The sequence below is a fragment of the Hyperolius riggenbachi genome, chromosome 2 (genome assembly GCF_040937935.1).
Source record: "Hyperolius riggenbachi isolate aHypRig1 chromosome 2, aHypRig1.pri, whole genome shotgun sequence".
Taxonomy (NCBI): Eukaryota; Metazoa; Chordata; class Amphibia; order Anura; family Hyperoliidae; genus Hyperolius; species Hyperolius riggenbachi.
This window is the reverse complement of record NC_090647.1, coordinates 221,440,347-221,457,744: the sequence shown is the minus strand read 5'-3', so window position 1 is coordinate 221,457,744 and position 17,398 is coordinate 221,440,347. Positions and strand designations below refer to the sequence as shown.

Below are 17,398 nucleotides of genomic sequence, written 5' to 3'. Positions count from 1 at the left end.
TAACACAAATACAAGGAAAATAATAAACGTGCTGGTATGCATATATATTGGCAATGAACCAATATATGATGCAAAGACCAGCAAAGTATCTTTAACAAGAAACACGATCGGGGGCTAAAGCGACAGCAAGACTGGCTTAAGCTGAAGCTATGAAAACCCAAGGAAACCCTGCAGGAAGCAGATCTTTATACTGAGGTCATCCAATGGGAGCAGACATGCAGATTCCCACACAGGTGAATGATAATCAGTCACAAGCTGACAGCAGGGAAAAACAGACAAAGCTATACAGCTTGCATGGAAATAGATCAGAACTGCCTGAGCTGCAGCACTACTTCCAGCAATAGCTGCTGCAGCAGCGATCATTACAGTACCCCCGCCTTTAAAAGTGGATTCCAGACGCTTTTCAAAACTGAAATTTCCAACAAAACAGTCTGACTGATAATTCATGATGACCGGGACAGCCCGGCAAGACCGAATTCCAGAATCAGTCCCCACAAGACTGGACCCATCAGAACCAGAACCTACAGAACCATGCCCATCAGTACTACAAGCCCCAGTGTGACACCCATCAGAACCATGATTTCCAGAAGAAAGCCCTCCGAAACTCCCTGAGCGATACCCACCGCCTTCCAGGAACAGTTCAGAAACGCCAAAGCCTTTGCAATGCCCACCGGTACTGTCTTTACCAACACAAAACCCACTGTTGAACCAGTCCAAGGCACCAGGACAAGTTTTCTCAGAGACCTCCCAGAACACCTTGAAGCTCCAAAGAGATCCCCATAGGTCAGAATGCCCCTTAGGCTCACATGGAGAACTATCAAGAACCCCTATGGAACCTAGGGCAATTCCCGAGTCAGGGCCACAAGGACAAACATCAATATCAGGGCTTTCAGGGACCAGAACCATCTCTGGGCATGCAGGCAGACTGGCAATATCAGAACGTGTTCCCACTAAGGAAGCATCAGAGCACGCTAACACCTTAGACACACTTGGGCATTCTGGCACACAAAGAACATCTGGGCACACCGGCACAAGAGAAACCTCTGGGCATGTCAAGGAACTGTGAGCCTCAGGGTCAGCCAAGACAGGACCAAAACCAGGACTGGCCAAAAAAAAATCATCATGACTAAACTTCGCAACTACTGGACTTTTACACGAGAATGCTGGATCAGACTTAGATGTCGCTGATTCCAGCAAAGTCAGTAACAAATCAGATTCAGGGGCACTAACAAGACAGGACAACTCTTCTGATGTATGCACTGAACCAGACAGGGACTCCACAACTACCTCTGGACTGGACAGAGACTCATTTAATACACTGGATTGGAGCTCATGAGGCGCTGCAGAACAAGTCAGTATTGCAGCAGCCCCCACTGGACTAGGCAAAACTGAGGAATTCCCTGGAGAGGAAGGGAACTCTGGAACCTCTGCCACAGCGGCCAGAGAACCAGAATCTTTCAGGATACAGGGCTGGGTTTCAGGAACACTCATCAGACCGGACTGAAATTCTGAGATTTCTATTATTTTGACCAGAGAATCAGAATTATCCATGTTACAGGGCAAGACTTCTGAAACATTCAGAGGACAGGGCTGGAGTTCCTCGGCTGTTACAACACTGGAGAGGGACTCAACATTGGTTAAATCAGACTGTGTACAGGGCAAGGTATCTGACACACTTGCTGACGAGGACAATATTTCAATGGCTTCTGCTTTGCTGGGCAGAAATTCACCAAGTTTTATTAGAGCAGACTGTAATTCCAAAACAGCTGCTAGACAAGTGAATATCACTGCAACACCAACTGAGGTAAGCAGTGCTTCAGCCTCCTCTGCTAGAGGGTTTAAAGTATCCAAAGTACTGGGTGAAGCATAAGACTCTGCGACCACAGCTTCACTGGACAGGATCACTGAACAGTCCATATTGCAGGGCAAAACCATGGAAGCACCTGCTGGACAGCATAATGATTCTGTGACCTGAGTTTCATTGGAGAGATCTACTGCACAATTCATGGTACAGGGCAAATTTATTGGAAAATTTTCTGAACAAGGTAATAATTCTGCGATTTCAGGTTCACATAGCAGATGCTCTGAGCTATTCACGAAACTAGAGCGAGGTGTAGAAACAGGAAGATCAAGACACAATGTTTGCGCATCTGAATCACCATTCATTTGTAAAATTGGAAAATTCAGATGCTGGGGTTCTGAGTTTACTAGACAGGATTGCTGGGACTCGGAAACTGATGTAGTGCATCTATTGGCATCTGCTGGATCAGACAGGAGTTGAACTTTATTAACACAGGTAATTTCTGCAGAAGTGTTTGCAGAGACAGGCAAGATTTTTCTGGTGTCTGTTTCACTAAACAAAGAGTCATGAGTACTGGCTAGGCTGGACTCGGAAGTCAGCAGGACCTCTGGATTCTCTGCTGAGAAATTTGCGCAGGGCAAGGTTAAGAATGTATCAGTGGCTTCTGTTTTACTGGGAAGTAACACTGAGTTATCCATGGTACAGGGTGGAATTGCAGGAACTTCAATTTCACACAAAAAGAGCTCCGAATCACCTGCTGAATCAGCCAAAGGTGCTGAAGCAGGCGGGTCAGAACGCCAAATTTGCGAATTCGGAGTCACAAAAAAATCATCCAAAATCAGTTCCCACACATCAATCAAGGGAGCCACACAGTCATACCTACACACACCAGCCTCTATTAGGTTATAGGCTGACTTAATGCATGCGTTCAATACCATTTCACTTTTTGCACTGTAAAATTGACAAAATGAACTTGAATCATTCTTCCATTCACAGACCAGGGCTTCCATCTCTCCCCTCTCGAATGGAGGATCCCATGCATACTTAACAGCGAAACATTTAGGCTGATCACAGTCTGCAGATATGATTGTGGCAGGCACATGTATAGGGTTAATTAGCAGGTGATTGGCAGATTCCTTATTCTTAAGAATTTCCAATACCTGTAGCAAGTGTTGAACTGTAGTGTATGCAAACTTCCCTTGGTTCACAAATAAGTTGATTTGTTCAATACTCTGTAATATCTCATCATAATCATACTCAGATAATTCTTTTAAACAAAAATCTTTATTTTCCCTAGCCAGGGAGGAAAGTTCATTAGTAGTTTCATAAGTCCATTTAACTCCCCTGAAAGACAATTGCATTTCATTATCTGTTAATGGCAGAATCTCATTATAGGTCTCAGTCGCTAAGGATAATGATTCTGCAGATTGGACACGTTTCTTAGAACGTTTGCGTTTTGCCTTTGACCTTGCGGTTTTTGGTGATTTATTCAAAGCTGCAGGAAAATTATCAGTAACACTTTCTGCTTGCTGCTCATTCTTGCAAGCAATTGAAGGAGCAGCTGATTGGCCTGCTGCCAGGAGTTCATTAAGAGGAAAAGGCAATGGATCTATGCGCAACCAGTTATGGATCACAAACGCTAGAAATTCCAGCGGTCTATCTTTCAAATCGGAATGATTGAGAACATCAAATGCCCACTGGAATAATTCCCCTTTAAACAAAATATAACTTAGTTGGAGTGCCCAGGTTGAAACAGGAGTCGCTTGGAGATCAGGATTGGTCAGGAACCTGGCACATTCAGAGAAAAACTCATTTTCTGTTTCAGAGCTAAGTTCTTCAAATTTTTTAAAGGAACAGGAACCATAATTAACAGTGTCATACTTTCTGGGAATCCCCCCCACAATGGGGATTGGTAATGGGGTTTTCATAATGTAAGGCTTGGTGGTGTATTCTCCACAGTCAGCATGCAACGCATGAGCTGGCGTGGAGGAGGTACACACACTAGCACCAGGAAACAGGCTATCCCTAGTATAGTGGAGGGGAGGACTGACTCCAATAGGAGATTGTGGCGCACAGAGCCAGTGCAGATCTGACAGCCACAAACAATGCTTTCGTTATAACGTCTCAGCGCAAAGTAGCGCTGAGCGCATAAACCAGAACTGAGGAGATCAGGACAGGTAGTCAGAATGAACGCTTGCTAGCTAGCGGCTACTTAGCGACAGCAAGCGTCCAAAACCAGACAGACTGGAATGAGGCAGCCAATGCGATGCGGCGATGGCGTGCCTCACAAAGACAGGACAGGATAGTCAGAAAATAGCAGGATTGAGATAGAAGAACGTAACACAGATAAATATACAATAAGTATGTTTTCCTAGCGTATTACAATCACAGCTATCAATGAAACTATTTGTAACTTCTGACTAACATATGTATATATCGGCAATGAACCGATATATGACATAAGCAGGAACGCTGACTAACACTGGAGCAAAACAGGGAACAGGGCTCAGAAGGATTCGCTATCTCTTCGCAGAGATGAACGCAATCCACAAACGGTAACAGGACAGGATTCAGAAGGATTCGTTATCTCTTCGCAGAGATGAACGCAATCCACAAACAGTGACAGAACAGGATTCAGAAGGATTCGTTATCTCTTCGCAGAGATGAACGCAATCCACAAACGGTACCAGGAACAGGATAACTAGCTCAGCACGGGTGTTCACGGTACGCGCAAACTACCAAAACGTGCTGGAAAACTGACTAACTGAACACAGGAAATAAACAGTTCGTGTACGTATATATCAGCAACACTGATATATCAACGTAACACAAATACAAGGAAAATAATAAACGTGCTGGTATGCATATATATTGGCAATGAACCAATATATGATGCAAAGACCAGCAAAGTATCTTTAACAAGAAACACGATCGGGGGCTAAAGCGACAGCAAGACTGGCTTAAGCTGAAGCTATGAAAACCCAAGGAAACCCTGCAGGAAGCAGATCTTTATACTGAGGTCATCCAATGGGAGCAGACATGCAGATTCCCACACAGGTGAATGATAATCAGTCACAAGCTGACAGCAGGGAAAAACAGACAAAGCTATACAGCTTGCATGGAAATAGATCAGAACTGCCTGAGCTGCAGCACTACTTCCAGCAATAGCTGCTGCAGCAGCGATCATTACAGTCCTGCTCAGTTAACACATACAAAAGATCCCTGATGCTTTACATCCTCACGGCTGCCTGACTTACAATCTCCAAAATTTTGGAGATCTATTCACACTCTTACAATACAAGATTGGTTGGGGGAGCTGAACTTGTTGTTAAAAACACTCTGAGCAGATTATACATTTGGCTACAGAGAGGAGAATTTGACAGGACCTGGATGAGGTAGGAGGTGTTTGTACTGTCAGATGAAGGGTGATCTCTTCTATCTGGCTTTCTAGAATGATGGCTGAAGAATGATTAATAATGGACAAACATGGTGGGAAGGAGGTAAGGGCAAGTTGCGTGTCTGTTCCTTCCTCCTCTTTTTCTTTCTTCTTTCTTTTCTGTCATAAGGTATCGCATGGTGGTTTGGGGGCCCCGGCCAGTGAGAGAGTCTGGGGCCCCTAGCTGTCCTGTGAACCAGTGCTTGTGGTTTTTCTATCATAAGTAAGTTTCTGTCAGAGACCAAATTAGCAATAATTTGTTTGTGACTTATCTTCATATAACAGGTTAAAATGATCGATAAAGAGACTCTGTGCGTTTGATTTTGATTTTAGGATTACTTGGGCTGAGTAAGGACACATTGTGATGTAACCCTACATACTCTGGCCTGTTATGCCCGACTGGTGATATTTTGTCACATATTTATGACCTGTACTATTTTATTTTACTTTTCTACTGTTGTAATCCTGTTTCAAAAATGTCTAATAAACATTAAAAATATTTTTTTTAAAAAGCAGAAATGCTGATTCTAGAATTTTTTTTCCTAGGTCAGAAATAGATCAAAATTACAATCATAACGATCAAAATTGCCAAGAAAGTCGAGCAAGTGTATGAGCACCTCTACTTTAAATTTGATTTCTTTGGTTACGGTCAATGAGAGGTTGGTGAATGGTGAACTGTTCAGAGGCACTTACGGTGTACCTGTACTGTACCTGTAACTGATGTGTGACAAACAATACACTCCTGTTCTGCATTCCACTCTTAATTGCTTTGTGAAATAATTCTGCTCCCACGTACACATCAACAGCACTGAGGGGATCATCCAGGAGAACCACACTGCTTGAACTATAAAGACATCGTGCCAAGCTGATCCGCTGTCGCTGCCCTCCACTTAGGTTGACACCACGTTCCCCTATCTTCAAAGGAAAAAAGCATTACCACAAGGAAGTAGAATATCTCTCATACAATACAGGCAGTGCCCTACTTACAAACAAGTTCTGTTGCGGGAGGTTGTTTGTAAGTTGAATTTGTTTGTAAGTTGAGTTATGTGTTTTCTTCCAGACAACTCTGGATTTCAACATTAAGTATAATAAAATGTTTTTCTTTATAATGTGCTTTTAATATGTGTTAAACTAGTTATAAATTATACAATAGTTTATAAAATGCTATATCAAGTAAAAAAATGTTTTTTATAACAAAAACAGTACTCTACATATTGTACAAAGACAACTGTGCTTGTATGTATGAAACATTGCAACGCAAGTCGTCCGTAAGTAGGGGACTCACTGTACAACTAGCCCATTAAACCTTTATATTTTCTGAAGCACAACAAGCAATCAAACTTAAAAGTATGTGACTATTGTATTTAAAGCGGATCTGAGATGAAAAACTAACTATAACAAGTAACTTGTCTATATATCTTATCTAAAGTTTAAATAGTTTACACAGCAAATCTAGCTGCAAACAGCTTTAATAGAATATGAATGATTATTCCTGTGATACAATGACAGCAGCCATGTTGTTTGTTAACATTACACAGAAGCAGGCTTATCTGCATCTTGAGCAAAAAAGCCTAATCCCCCCTCATCCTCCCTCCACCCCTCTGAAATCTCTGGCTAGTAATACATCCCCCTCCATCTGCCCAGACTGAGCTCCCATGAGCCCTTGCTGCTGTCTGAAAGTGCCTTGGCTCTCTGAAAACCTGTGGGCGTGGCTTCTTTAGGTTATAGGGAATTAGAGTATTAAAACAAAAACAAAAAAGTATTTGGCTTGAGGAATTCCCTATAAACAATAGGAAAGGAACACAATTATGCAATGAGTAAAAGTTCATCTCGGATCCAACCACTTCTCTACCACAGGGTTTTTCACCTAAAAACCACAGCAATTTTAACATTTCAGGGAGGCAAGGGTTAATGGGCTTAATGGGGGTATGGGGGTATAATTTATTTAAAAAAAAAAAACCTCACTGATGCTGATCACTCACTAATGCTGTATTAGTTATCTGAGATCCTCTCACGAGTGATCTCAATAACTGTAACAGAATAGTGACTGATTCAATGTTTACACACATTCTGAATGAATGAGCACTGTCATTGGCTTTGGCAGTGCTCATTCAAACTTGTAAGCACTTTGATCGGCTGACCAGCGGGTGCCGAACGCGACTGCACATCCGCGTGCACGAGACCGCGCATCCGCATGCACGCGATCGCACACGCGAACGCTCACAGCAGGAAAACAAACAGGAGATGCCTATCTACGCCCCTGTGACCCAGGTGAATTTTAAAGGGGCGTAGATAAGCGTAGCAAAGGTTGCTAAGTGGTTAAATCTGTTATCTTAAATAACTTAAATATATAAATATTTGGTACAAGCAAAAATTTACCTCTGTCAAGTCACCATTGGGTAAAGAATGAATGTCAGGCAACAAACAACATGCTTCCAAAGTTTTGTTGTATCTATTAATGGTAAAGTAATATAAAAAAAAAAAAAAAAAACGTCATTACTCATTGCCCTTTACAGTAAAGCATAAAACAGTAATATTATATCAACCTACCGGTATACAACACACAGAAATGCATCTGATTCTAATCAATAAGTCACAACATATAAACAACTAGTAAAAAGGCCTGCCCGTTAAAAAACGGGCGCTAGGTCACAGCCGCTATCCCTCTCAGTTCAGGTGTGTTTTAACCTTTCAGCAGCAACATATAGCAAAGCTATATGTGCACTGTAGGTTAAATTTTATTTGTTTTGCTGCTGGGGAAGTGTGCCTTTCCCAGCCTGGCAGTGTATGTAGAGCGGTGCAGGGAACTGTCATATTTACCAATTACGAGTGGCTGGATCGGCTTCTCCTCTTGCGGCGCTGCAATGCAGACATCCTCTTCAGAGTTCCAATCACATGACATGACTTGTGATCGTAACCCGGGGGGTGGTGTAGCGTTGCCGCGCTGCCCAATAGTGGAAGAGGGGTGATGGAAGAGACTCTTTCATCATCCCTCTTCCACCACCGGGCGGCACTGCAACGCTGACACCATCCCCTGGGTTACGATCACCTCATATCATGTGATTGAAACTCAGAAGAGGATGCCGGGAGTGTAGCGCCGCGGGGCGATGAAGAGGAGAAGCTGATCGAGCCTCCCGGAACAGGTAACTATAAAGATGCTTCCTGTGCCACTCTGCATAGCTGCATTAGGCAGTAAAAGGGGATATGCCGTTAGAAGATGCCCTGGCATGCATTATCCAACTCGAGATAAAGCGTGCAGGGCTCTTAACAGGTTAAGTAAATGTACACGTAGCAATTAAACATGAATAAGATTTAAGTAAATGCTTATATTTTTAAAGCCCATCTAAAGGCTACAGTAACCCTTCCATCTTTGGACTAAAACGGACTAGTTCAGCACTATCCTGTAGCTCTCACCTTCCTTAAGGTGCATGTTTTTGTCCCCCAACCTTAACTAAAGAAATTTAGAACATAGATACAGATTTTACTTCTGCTGACTCAGAGCTCCCATAGGCTAACATTATATGGCTTGCACAAGCTCATATGTAACTTAGTGCATTCTATGGTGTGATGGTTATTATCTAAACCTCACCCGCGAAGATGATATTTTGCCCTTTGCACATGGGTAGGCAGCTTCTAGAGGCTCCCACAACTTCCATAACATTTACTCCCCCTCCCCACACACCTTTTTGTTTCTGTTAAGCTCCCTACCTCCTTATTCTCTTGGTTATGCACTGGTATACAATTACACTGTTCAATTAAACTACTCCAGGGCATCCACATCTGCTTACCACAGTATTGAGTGGGTTTTAATGAACTGTGGATCATTAAATAGTGGTGTCTGCTCAGTCTCCTTTCAAACTAGGATATTCAATCAGTGCATGCCACTGTTTCACAGGAACTAGCAAAGGATAAACATGGCTCGCACCGCGTTTGATCTTGTGGTGTATTCTACTATTACAACCAGTGTTCTCGAGCAAGTTTATTGTTCATAGTTGCATCTGAAAGCAATGCTAAATACTTGTATTTTTCATTGTTTGACATAAAGATGTATGGGCACGTGAAGTCAATGGGTATGAGAAAAGTCCTTTTGCACAAATGAGAATGTTTCCCCAAAAATATGGGCATGCACAAACACATTTTTGCAAAGGGCATTGAAGTCAATGGGCCTGAGGAACCCCATTTTCAGGAAAGATCTAGTTTTTGTAAAAATATATATCTTGCAAAAATCCATTATATTTTTTGGTAAAATTCAATGTTTGAAAATGGCTTTGGAAAATTAAGGAAAAGTGGCAGTGAAAGAAAGGACGTTTAGTTTAAATTAAGGTAATACTTTGTGGAATACATCACTAGTGGCAAGGTCCAGGGTGTCTTATAGGATGTCTCTCTTTCTTATCTCAAAAAGATGAGAGGTATACCACTATGTAATTATATAAAATCTGCTGTGGCCATTTTTGGCAGCAGAATAATGGGGCATTTTGGGAGAAAGTTGTCTTTTTTTGTGCATTTGTATAACTTCTAAAAGGCCAATAGCAACAGTTGAAAAGTCAGTCATACTTCACTTTCTTCTTTCAGACTGAGAGACAGTAATCCTTGCAAGGTTATAAAGAATCCTTGGATCTCTCACAGACTGCTTCCAATTGCTCTTTTACTTTTCCCTCAGGGTGCAGAAAAGGCAGACCCAGTTAAACTTATGTTATATTCAATCTCTTTTCTCCCTCCATCCCACTCTGAACTCACTGACATCCTCCTGTTCTTCGGGCTCACCGGGTTGGTCTGGCAGCACCTGCGGCTGGTTGGTCTGAGCTCAACTCTGATCTGGTTCTGGCCTTCTATGGCATGTGTGTGTATACTGTGCAGTCTCTTTATGAAATGGTAGGTCTGACAACACAAAGCTCCAGCAATGCAAGTCAGTGTGTGACTGGTTTGGTATCAGCAGAAGAGGAAGGAGGGAAAGAGAGGGAGGGAGGAGGGAAAGAGAGAGGGAGCAGCTCCTGACAGGCGCAGCTGACCTATCTAAACACATAGTTAATACATATCGGTATGTAGGGCTTTTGACTAGGAAGCCTAGGGCAACTACTTCTTGTTACTTCTTTTGTAAATACAGACCCGCATATACAAATTACTGATCCATAAATAACTGCCCATTGTAGTAAGCATACCCTATGCAAGGCAGGCCTTTGTTTTAGTGGAAAAGGTGGCAGGTTTATTATACTCTGAAAAGCTTCCATGTATTCTATAGTCTTAAGGTTCATTAATATAGGAACACTAGTAATGGGACAAGGGTGTGGTAACATTCACCTGCTTGTATTTTGAATTGAAGTATTGATATAAAATCCGTGTCCCTGAAATCAGTATAGCCAACAAACAACATTATCTGAGTACAATTAAAAAACATTATAATATTGTATGAAGGAAACTTGTCCACATCTTACTTTTCTTCATCATAATCTTCTCCAAATAATATATTATCTCGCAGAGATGCATTGAAGATCCAGGCCTGTTGAGCTGCATAGGCAATGCTGCCACTCACTGAAACTGTTCCCTCAAGTAAGGTCATCTAGATAAAGAAAAGCAAACAAGGACATTTCCAGGTAAACCTGTGTAATATAATGCATTCTTTATTCTCACAGGCATAGTACGGTACTTTATGTTTTGAACTTGTTAGTCTGCTGGTGTGCACTAGCTATGCTTTCATTTTTATTTATTTCTTTTGGGCTTATTTTTAAGAACTTAGCCATTTTACATTACAGTGTTAAAAGTTAGTTCTCAATAAATAAGTCTTTGAAAGCAAAAGTGAAAGTCAATTGAAAACCTTTTTTTTTCAATTTTGGACAGGTTTAAACCCTAATGTGCCCCTCAATTCCTGAGAACGTAGAGTTATCCCGAATTTCTCTAAAGGTGCCCATTAACGGTACAATTTTTAGTGAATGATTGTATGTTCGATCAGATTATTAAGATCGTGTTGTTTTAAAACAGACAAGCTGGTGGGCTCAATTGATCCTGAACAATCGCATTATCGAGTGTTTCCTTAAAGAACTGGTTGATTTATTTTATAGATACAATCATAACTTGTTTCGATATCAAGAATTATTTGGATTGGCACGGCCAGAAGCTCATGGAGTAAGGACACTTAAGAAAGCAGCTCCTGCTCTTGGTTCCATTAACCACTTGCCGACCGCGCACTCATACCACGCGTCGGCAAAGTGGCAGCTGCAGGACCAGCGACGCAGTTCTGCGTCGCCGGCTGCAAGCTAATTAATCAGGAAGCAGCCGCTTCCTGTCAATTCACGGCGGGGGGCTCCGTGAATAGCCTGTGGGCCGCCGATCGCGGCTCGCAGGCTAAATGTAAACACAAGCGGAAATAATCCGCTTTGTTTACATCCGTACAACGCTGCTAACAGTAGCAGCGTTGTACCAGATCAGCGATCCCCGGCCAATCAGCGGCCGGGGATCGCTGTCACATGACAGGCAGGAGCCTGTTAGAGGCTGCACAGAACAGATCCGTTCCTGTGCAGCCTGGGATCTCCGGGGAAGGGAGGGAGGAGAGGGAGGGGGGGAATTTCGTCGCGGAGGGGGGCTTTGAGGTGCCCGGTACCCCTCCCCCCCCGCAACACCCAGGCAGGCAGGAGCGATCAGACCCCCCCAGCACATCATCCCCCTAGTGGGGAAAAAGGGGGGGCGATCTGGTCGCTCTGCCTGCACCCTGATCTGTGCTGGGGGCTGTAGAGCCCACCCAGCACAGATCAGCTAAAACAGCGCTGGTCCTTAAGAGGGGGTAAAGGGTGGGTCCTCAAGTGGTTAATATATCGGTGCCATAGCTCTACATTATTAGGAATAGTTTGGATTCTTTAATGCTGTAGAATGATCTTATAAAATAAATAAATAATCCTTCACTAAAGATGACACTGTTAGCGGGTATCCTTAGAGAACATTCACCATGGGATAGGTGCTTTACTGACATATCTATTCCCAGATCCTGTTCAGGTCAACACTGTAATACAGTTTGAATTCACTTTGGTTTTTGTCCTCATAATAGGAAGTAAATAGAACATTTCCGTAAAAGGGGACAGAAAAAAAAAAGAACCCAAACAAATACAAGTTCTAACACTTCCACACTCTATTCAAAAACACCAAATGATTTTTGCTGACTTCCAGTTCTATTGAGATGCCAGAGGAGATTTGCTCGGGGGAACCAAAATAATGAGGAATAGCCCTGGAACCAGAAAGCAGTGCAGCAGGCCAGACTGCAGTGACAATGTGGGACATTATATTATCAACTATAGCATCTTCTAAATGCTCTAAAATAAAAATCCTAACTAGGTGAAGGTTGGAAGGTGGTTATACTTAGGGTCACTACAGACGTAGGTCTATTTTATGGGTAATCATCAGCAGTCATATGGCGTGGGGCAACCTCTACTTATCTGTTATGTGTAGCTCATATGTTCTTGGGGAAAGATTACTGCATGACTTAGCAGTAATAAGTGTGCCTGTGAGGTGTGTTTCACTTTGCTGTTCCCTGTTTCACAGATAAGCAAGCCACAGTTCAGGCATTTATGAAATGAGTCACACACAGTTCTGTTTACACATCTTTCAGAGCGTTTCACAGAATGTCAGGATCATGCAAGTAAAATGCTGCTGCAGGCAGAATTGTACAGATACAACACAGTCGCAGAGCATTTGGTATTGTCAGTGGCGTAGCTACAAACCTCTGGGTCCTGATGCGGAATCTGGATGTGGGCCCCCCGGCAACAACAGCCCCCCCTCCCCCGGCAACACCCGACGCACACACATATCCGAATCCCTATAGCCAGCTATAGGTCCCCCCAGTATAGGTAGCCAGGCATAGGTAAGCCAGTATAGTTGCCCCCGGTATAGGTTAGCCAGGTAGGTGCCTCCAGCATAGGTAGCCAGTATAGTTGCGCCCAGTATAGGTGAGATAGGCAGGCGCTGCCGGTATAAGTTAGATAGATAGGTGCCCCCAGTACAGGTTAGATAGGTGGGTGCCTCTAATATAGGTAGCCAGAATAGTTGCCCCCAGCATAGGTTAGATAGGTAGGTGCCCCCAGTATAGGTTAGTGAGGTAGGTGCCTCCAATATAGGTAGCCAGTATAGTTGACACCTGTATAGGCTAGCTAGGTGCCCCCAATACAGGTTAGATAAGTAAGTGCCCCCAGTATAGGTTAGATAGGTAGGTGCCCCCCAGTATAGGTTAGATTAGGTAGCTGCCCCCCAGTATAGGTTAGATGAGGTAGGTGCCCCCCAGTATAAGGTTAGATGAGGTAGGTGCCCCCCAGTTTAGGTTAGATTAGGTAGCTGCCCCCCAGTATAGGTTAGATAGGTAGGTGCCCCCCAGTATAGGTTAGATTAGGTAGGTGCCCCCCATTACAGGTTAGATTAGGTAGGTGCCCCCCAGTATAGGTTAGATTAGGTAGCTGCCCCCCAGGATAGATTAGGTAGCTGCCCCCCAGGATAGATTAGGTAGCTGCCCCCAGGATAGATTAGGTAGGTGCCCCCAGTATAGGTTAGATTAGGTAGGTGCCCCCTAGTATAAGGTTAGATTAGGTAGGTGTCCCCCAGTATAGGTTAGATTAGGTAGGTGCCCCCCAGTATAGGTTAGATTAGGTAGGTGCCCCCAGTATAGGTTAAATTAGGTAGCTGCCCCCCAGGATAGATTAGGTAGCTTCCCCCCAGGATAGGTTAGATTAGGTAGCTGCCCCCCAGGATAGATTAGATTAGGTAGCTGCCTCCCAGGATAGATTAGGTAGCTGCCCCCCAGGATAGATTAGGTAGCTGCCCCCCAGGATAGATTAGGTAGCTGCCCCCCAGCATAGGTTAGATTAGGTAGCTGCCCCCTAGGATAGATTAGGTAGCTGCCCCCCAGGATAGATTAGGTAGCTGCCCCCCAGGATAGATTAGGTAGCTGCCCCCCAGGGTAAATTAGGTAGCTGCCCCCCAGGATAGGTTAGAGTAGGTAGCTGCCCCCCAGGATAGGTTAGGTAGCTGCCCCCAAGGATAGGTTAGGTAGCTGCCCCCCAGGATAGGTTAGATTAGGTAGCTGCCCCCCCCCCCCAGGATAGGTTAGGTAGGTAGCTGCCCCCCCCCCAGGATAGGCTAGGTAGGTAGTTGCCCTCCCCCCAGGATAGGTTAGGTAGGTAGTTGCCCCCCCAGGATAGGTTAGGTAGGTAGTTGCCCCCCAGGATAGGTTAGGTAGGTAGCTGCCCCTCCTCCAGGATAGGTTAGGTAGGTAGCTTCCCCCCAGGATAGGTTAGGTAGGTAGTTGACCCCCCAGGATAGATTAGGTAGGTAGCTGCCCCCCAGGATAGATTAGGTAGGTAGCTGCCCCCCAGGATAGGGTAGTTAGGTGCCCCCCCCATAATGGAGGGGGGAGCCGCAGCCGCGGGGAGGGCAACCCGACCTCTCCCTCCCTTCCTCTCCCCGGGGCCCCCCCTCAGATGCAGAGTGAGCGCGCACGGAGGCGCTGTAGGCAGAACTCACCTCCGTCCCTGGTTACAATCGCCACTGATCTCCTCCCGCTCTGTATAGATGCTGATACACACACTGCCGGAAGCAGTGTGTGTATCAGCTTCTATGCAGAGAGGAGATTAGCGGCGATTGGAACGCAGGGAGGTGAGTTCTGCCTACAGCGCTTCCGTGCGCGCTCACTCTGCATCTGAGGGGGGGGGGGGGGCCGGGGAGAGGAAGGGAGGGAGAGGTCGGGCTGCCCTCCCCACGGCTGCGGCTCCCCCCTCCCAATAGCGCGCACGGGCCGCATGGCCCTCCAAACGGACATGGGCCCCCTGTGCCCCTCCCCCGCCTCCTCAGGAGCCGGGCCCGGTCGCCATGGCGACCGTTGCGACCGTGGGCCTTACGCCATTGGGTATTGTCATTTTAAGTACACACTGGGAGACACTAGTTCATTCTGCCATACAGCAAAGAGTGGACAACAGAAGCAGAATTAGGCAAATCTACTGGAACGATGCAGCTTGATTGATCAATCTCACAAGAAAATAAAATTACATCAAAATAAGGCTGCCCATTCACATATTCATTTTCCAGAATCGGACAGCAATCTGTTGCCCCCAATATGACCGATTTTGGAAAGTATGTAAATTGTAAGGCCTCTTTTTCATGAGCAGCTGAATTCACCGCCTTGTCAGCTGCTGCTTACCACCAGCTGGGCACTTGATTGCGCTTGGCACTGGCAATTAACAGACAGTCCCCCCATGGAGTTGCATCAGACGCGACAAGAGATGGATTTTTGCCGTATGGACTTACAAATGGCCTCTGAGAACAGGACCTGTTTGTAAGTAGGGATCCAATTAAAAAATATATCTAAACATAAATTGCTGAAATAATTAAATAGTCAAAGACACACCGGTAAATTTTTTATGCCAGTGTCAGGCTGGGAATCTCCTTTAGCTCCTTCAAGAGGGAACTCTTGACTAGATCAGTTTAGACCAGATCAAAGTGAAAACAAGGCAGAAATTCAACCTAATGGTTTTAGTGAAAGATTGGATTATTAGATTATTCAGATTTTACTAGCAGTGGCTGGAAAATTAAGGGCTCTGCCTCTGACATAGGAGACCTCGGTTCAGCTCTTCCTATTCAGTAAGCCAGCAACTATTCAGTAGGAGTTCCTGGTATTATTATTATTTATAAAACCAGAGAAGCTGGTGGGGGGCCTTATCAATCCTGAATGACCACACAATTGTTTCCTTAAAGGACGGTCAGTCAACATGATCGATTTTTTCATACATACGGTCGCAACGCGTTTTGATATCTAAAATAGTTTGGATCCTTTAATGCTGTGGATCAATTAAATTCATTTTTTTTCTATCTAAATGATCTTATTGCAAGATCTATCAAACTAAAAATTGCACAGTGAAGCCTTATTTGTCTCTCTCAAGCAAAAAAGTACATCAATATGTACCAGTTTTGTAAATAATTTAAATAAATCAACTTACCTGGCCTAATATGGAAAGTATTAAAGAACTTTTTCCAGACCCAACACTTCCACAGACTCCAACAAGTTTACCCTGTGGACATAAAATGCTATTTAGAATGAATATCCTTCCATTTTTTGTATACCTAAAGTACTATTACAATGAAGAAATAAGATGTGAACTTATTAGAGATCACCACGTCTTTATTTGCCTTTGTAAAAGATCAGATGACTTGTTTAAGATAGCTAAATAGAGGGTAATCTGACTTTCTGTGGTAGTGATCAGTGCTGTGATCACCTACTGCAGGTAGTGTCAATCTGCTGCTCCACATTCAGGGGTGCAGCTAAGGTTTTAGTGGCCTAAAGCAGCCAATAATTTGACACCCCCCCCCCCCAAGGGTGCAGTGAAAAAATGGGCGTGACCATGACATGATGTGGGTGGAGCCAAATACTAGGGAAATACAAGCAGACCCTTGTCAACAAATGAGATAGAGACTGTAGGTCCGTTCTTGACCTGAATCTGTTCTCTTTTATCCTCCTCTGTGTCACTTTTTATCCCCCCGTGTCAGTGTGTCAACTCTTGTCCCACTGTCCTGTCCTAGCCAGGTATAGGTGCCTCAATATAGGTTTCCGGTTACAGGTGCCCCCAGTATAGGTATCCAGGCATAGGTGCCCCCAGTATAGGTTGCCAGGGATAGGTGCCCGCAGTATAGATAGCCAACTATAGGTGCCCGAGTATAGGTAGCCAGCAAAAGGTGCCCCAGTATAGGTAGCCAGCTATAGGTGCCCCAGTATATGTAGACAGCTATAGGTGCCCCCAGTAAAGATGGCCAGGTACAGGAGCCCGATTATAGGTAGTCAGGTAGAGGTGGTGTCCCAGTATAGGGTAGCCAAGTTTAGGTGTCCCCAGTATAGGTTATCCAGTTATAAGTGGTACCCCAGTGTAGGTTATCCAGCTATAGGTGCCCCCAGTATAGGTAGCCAGCTATAGGTGCCCCAGTATATGTAGACAGCTATAGGTGCCCCCAGTATAGGTGGCCAGGTACAGGAGCCCCCATTATAGGTAGTCAAGTACAGGTGGTGTCCTAGTATAGGGTAGCCAGGTTTAGGTGTCCCCAGTATAGGTTATCCAGTTATAAGTGGTAACCCAGTTTAGGTTATCCAGCTATAGGTGCCCCAGTATAGGTAGCCAGCTATAGTTGCCCCCATATAGGTTATC

The 17,398-nt window shown here is 44.4% G+C and overlaps 1 protein-coding gene across 5 annotated transcripts in view; it reads right to left on the bottom strand.

Annotated features, from left to right (window-relative positions):
- The window catches only part of LOC137546135 (ATP-binding cassette sub-family C member 5-like), a 145,608-nt gene that overhangs the window by 56,839 nt on the left and 71,371 nt on the right, over window positions 1–17,398 (bottom strand). For all 5 annotated transcript variants that reach the window (XM_068268193.1, XM_068268192.1, XM_068268194.1 and 2 more), the window contains exons 11-14: window positions 16,202–16,273; window positions 10,670–10,794; window positions 7,617–7,689; window positions 5,949–6,152 (exon numbers count right to left, since the gene is read on the bottom strand). In XM_068268193.1, the coding sequence (XP_068124294.1) occupies window positions 5,949–6,152; window positions 7,617–7,689; window positions 10,670–10,794; window positions 16,202–16,273 (474 nt within the window). The remainder of the gene's footprint in view (window positions 1–5,948; window positions 6,153–7,616; window positions 7,690–10,669; window positions 10,795–16,201; window positions 16,274–17,398) is intronic.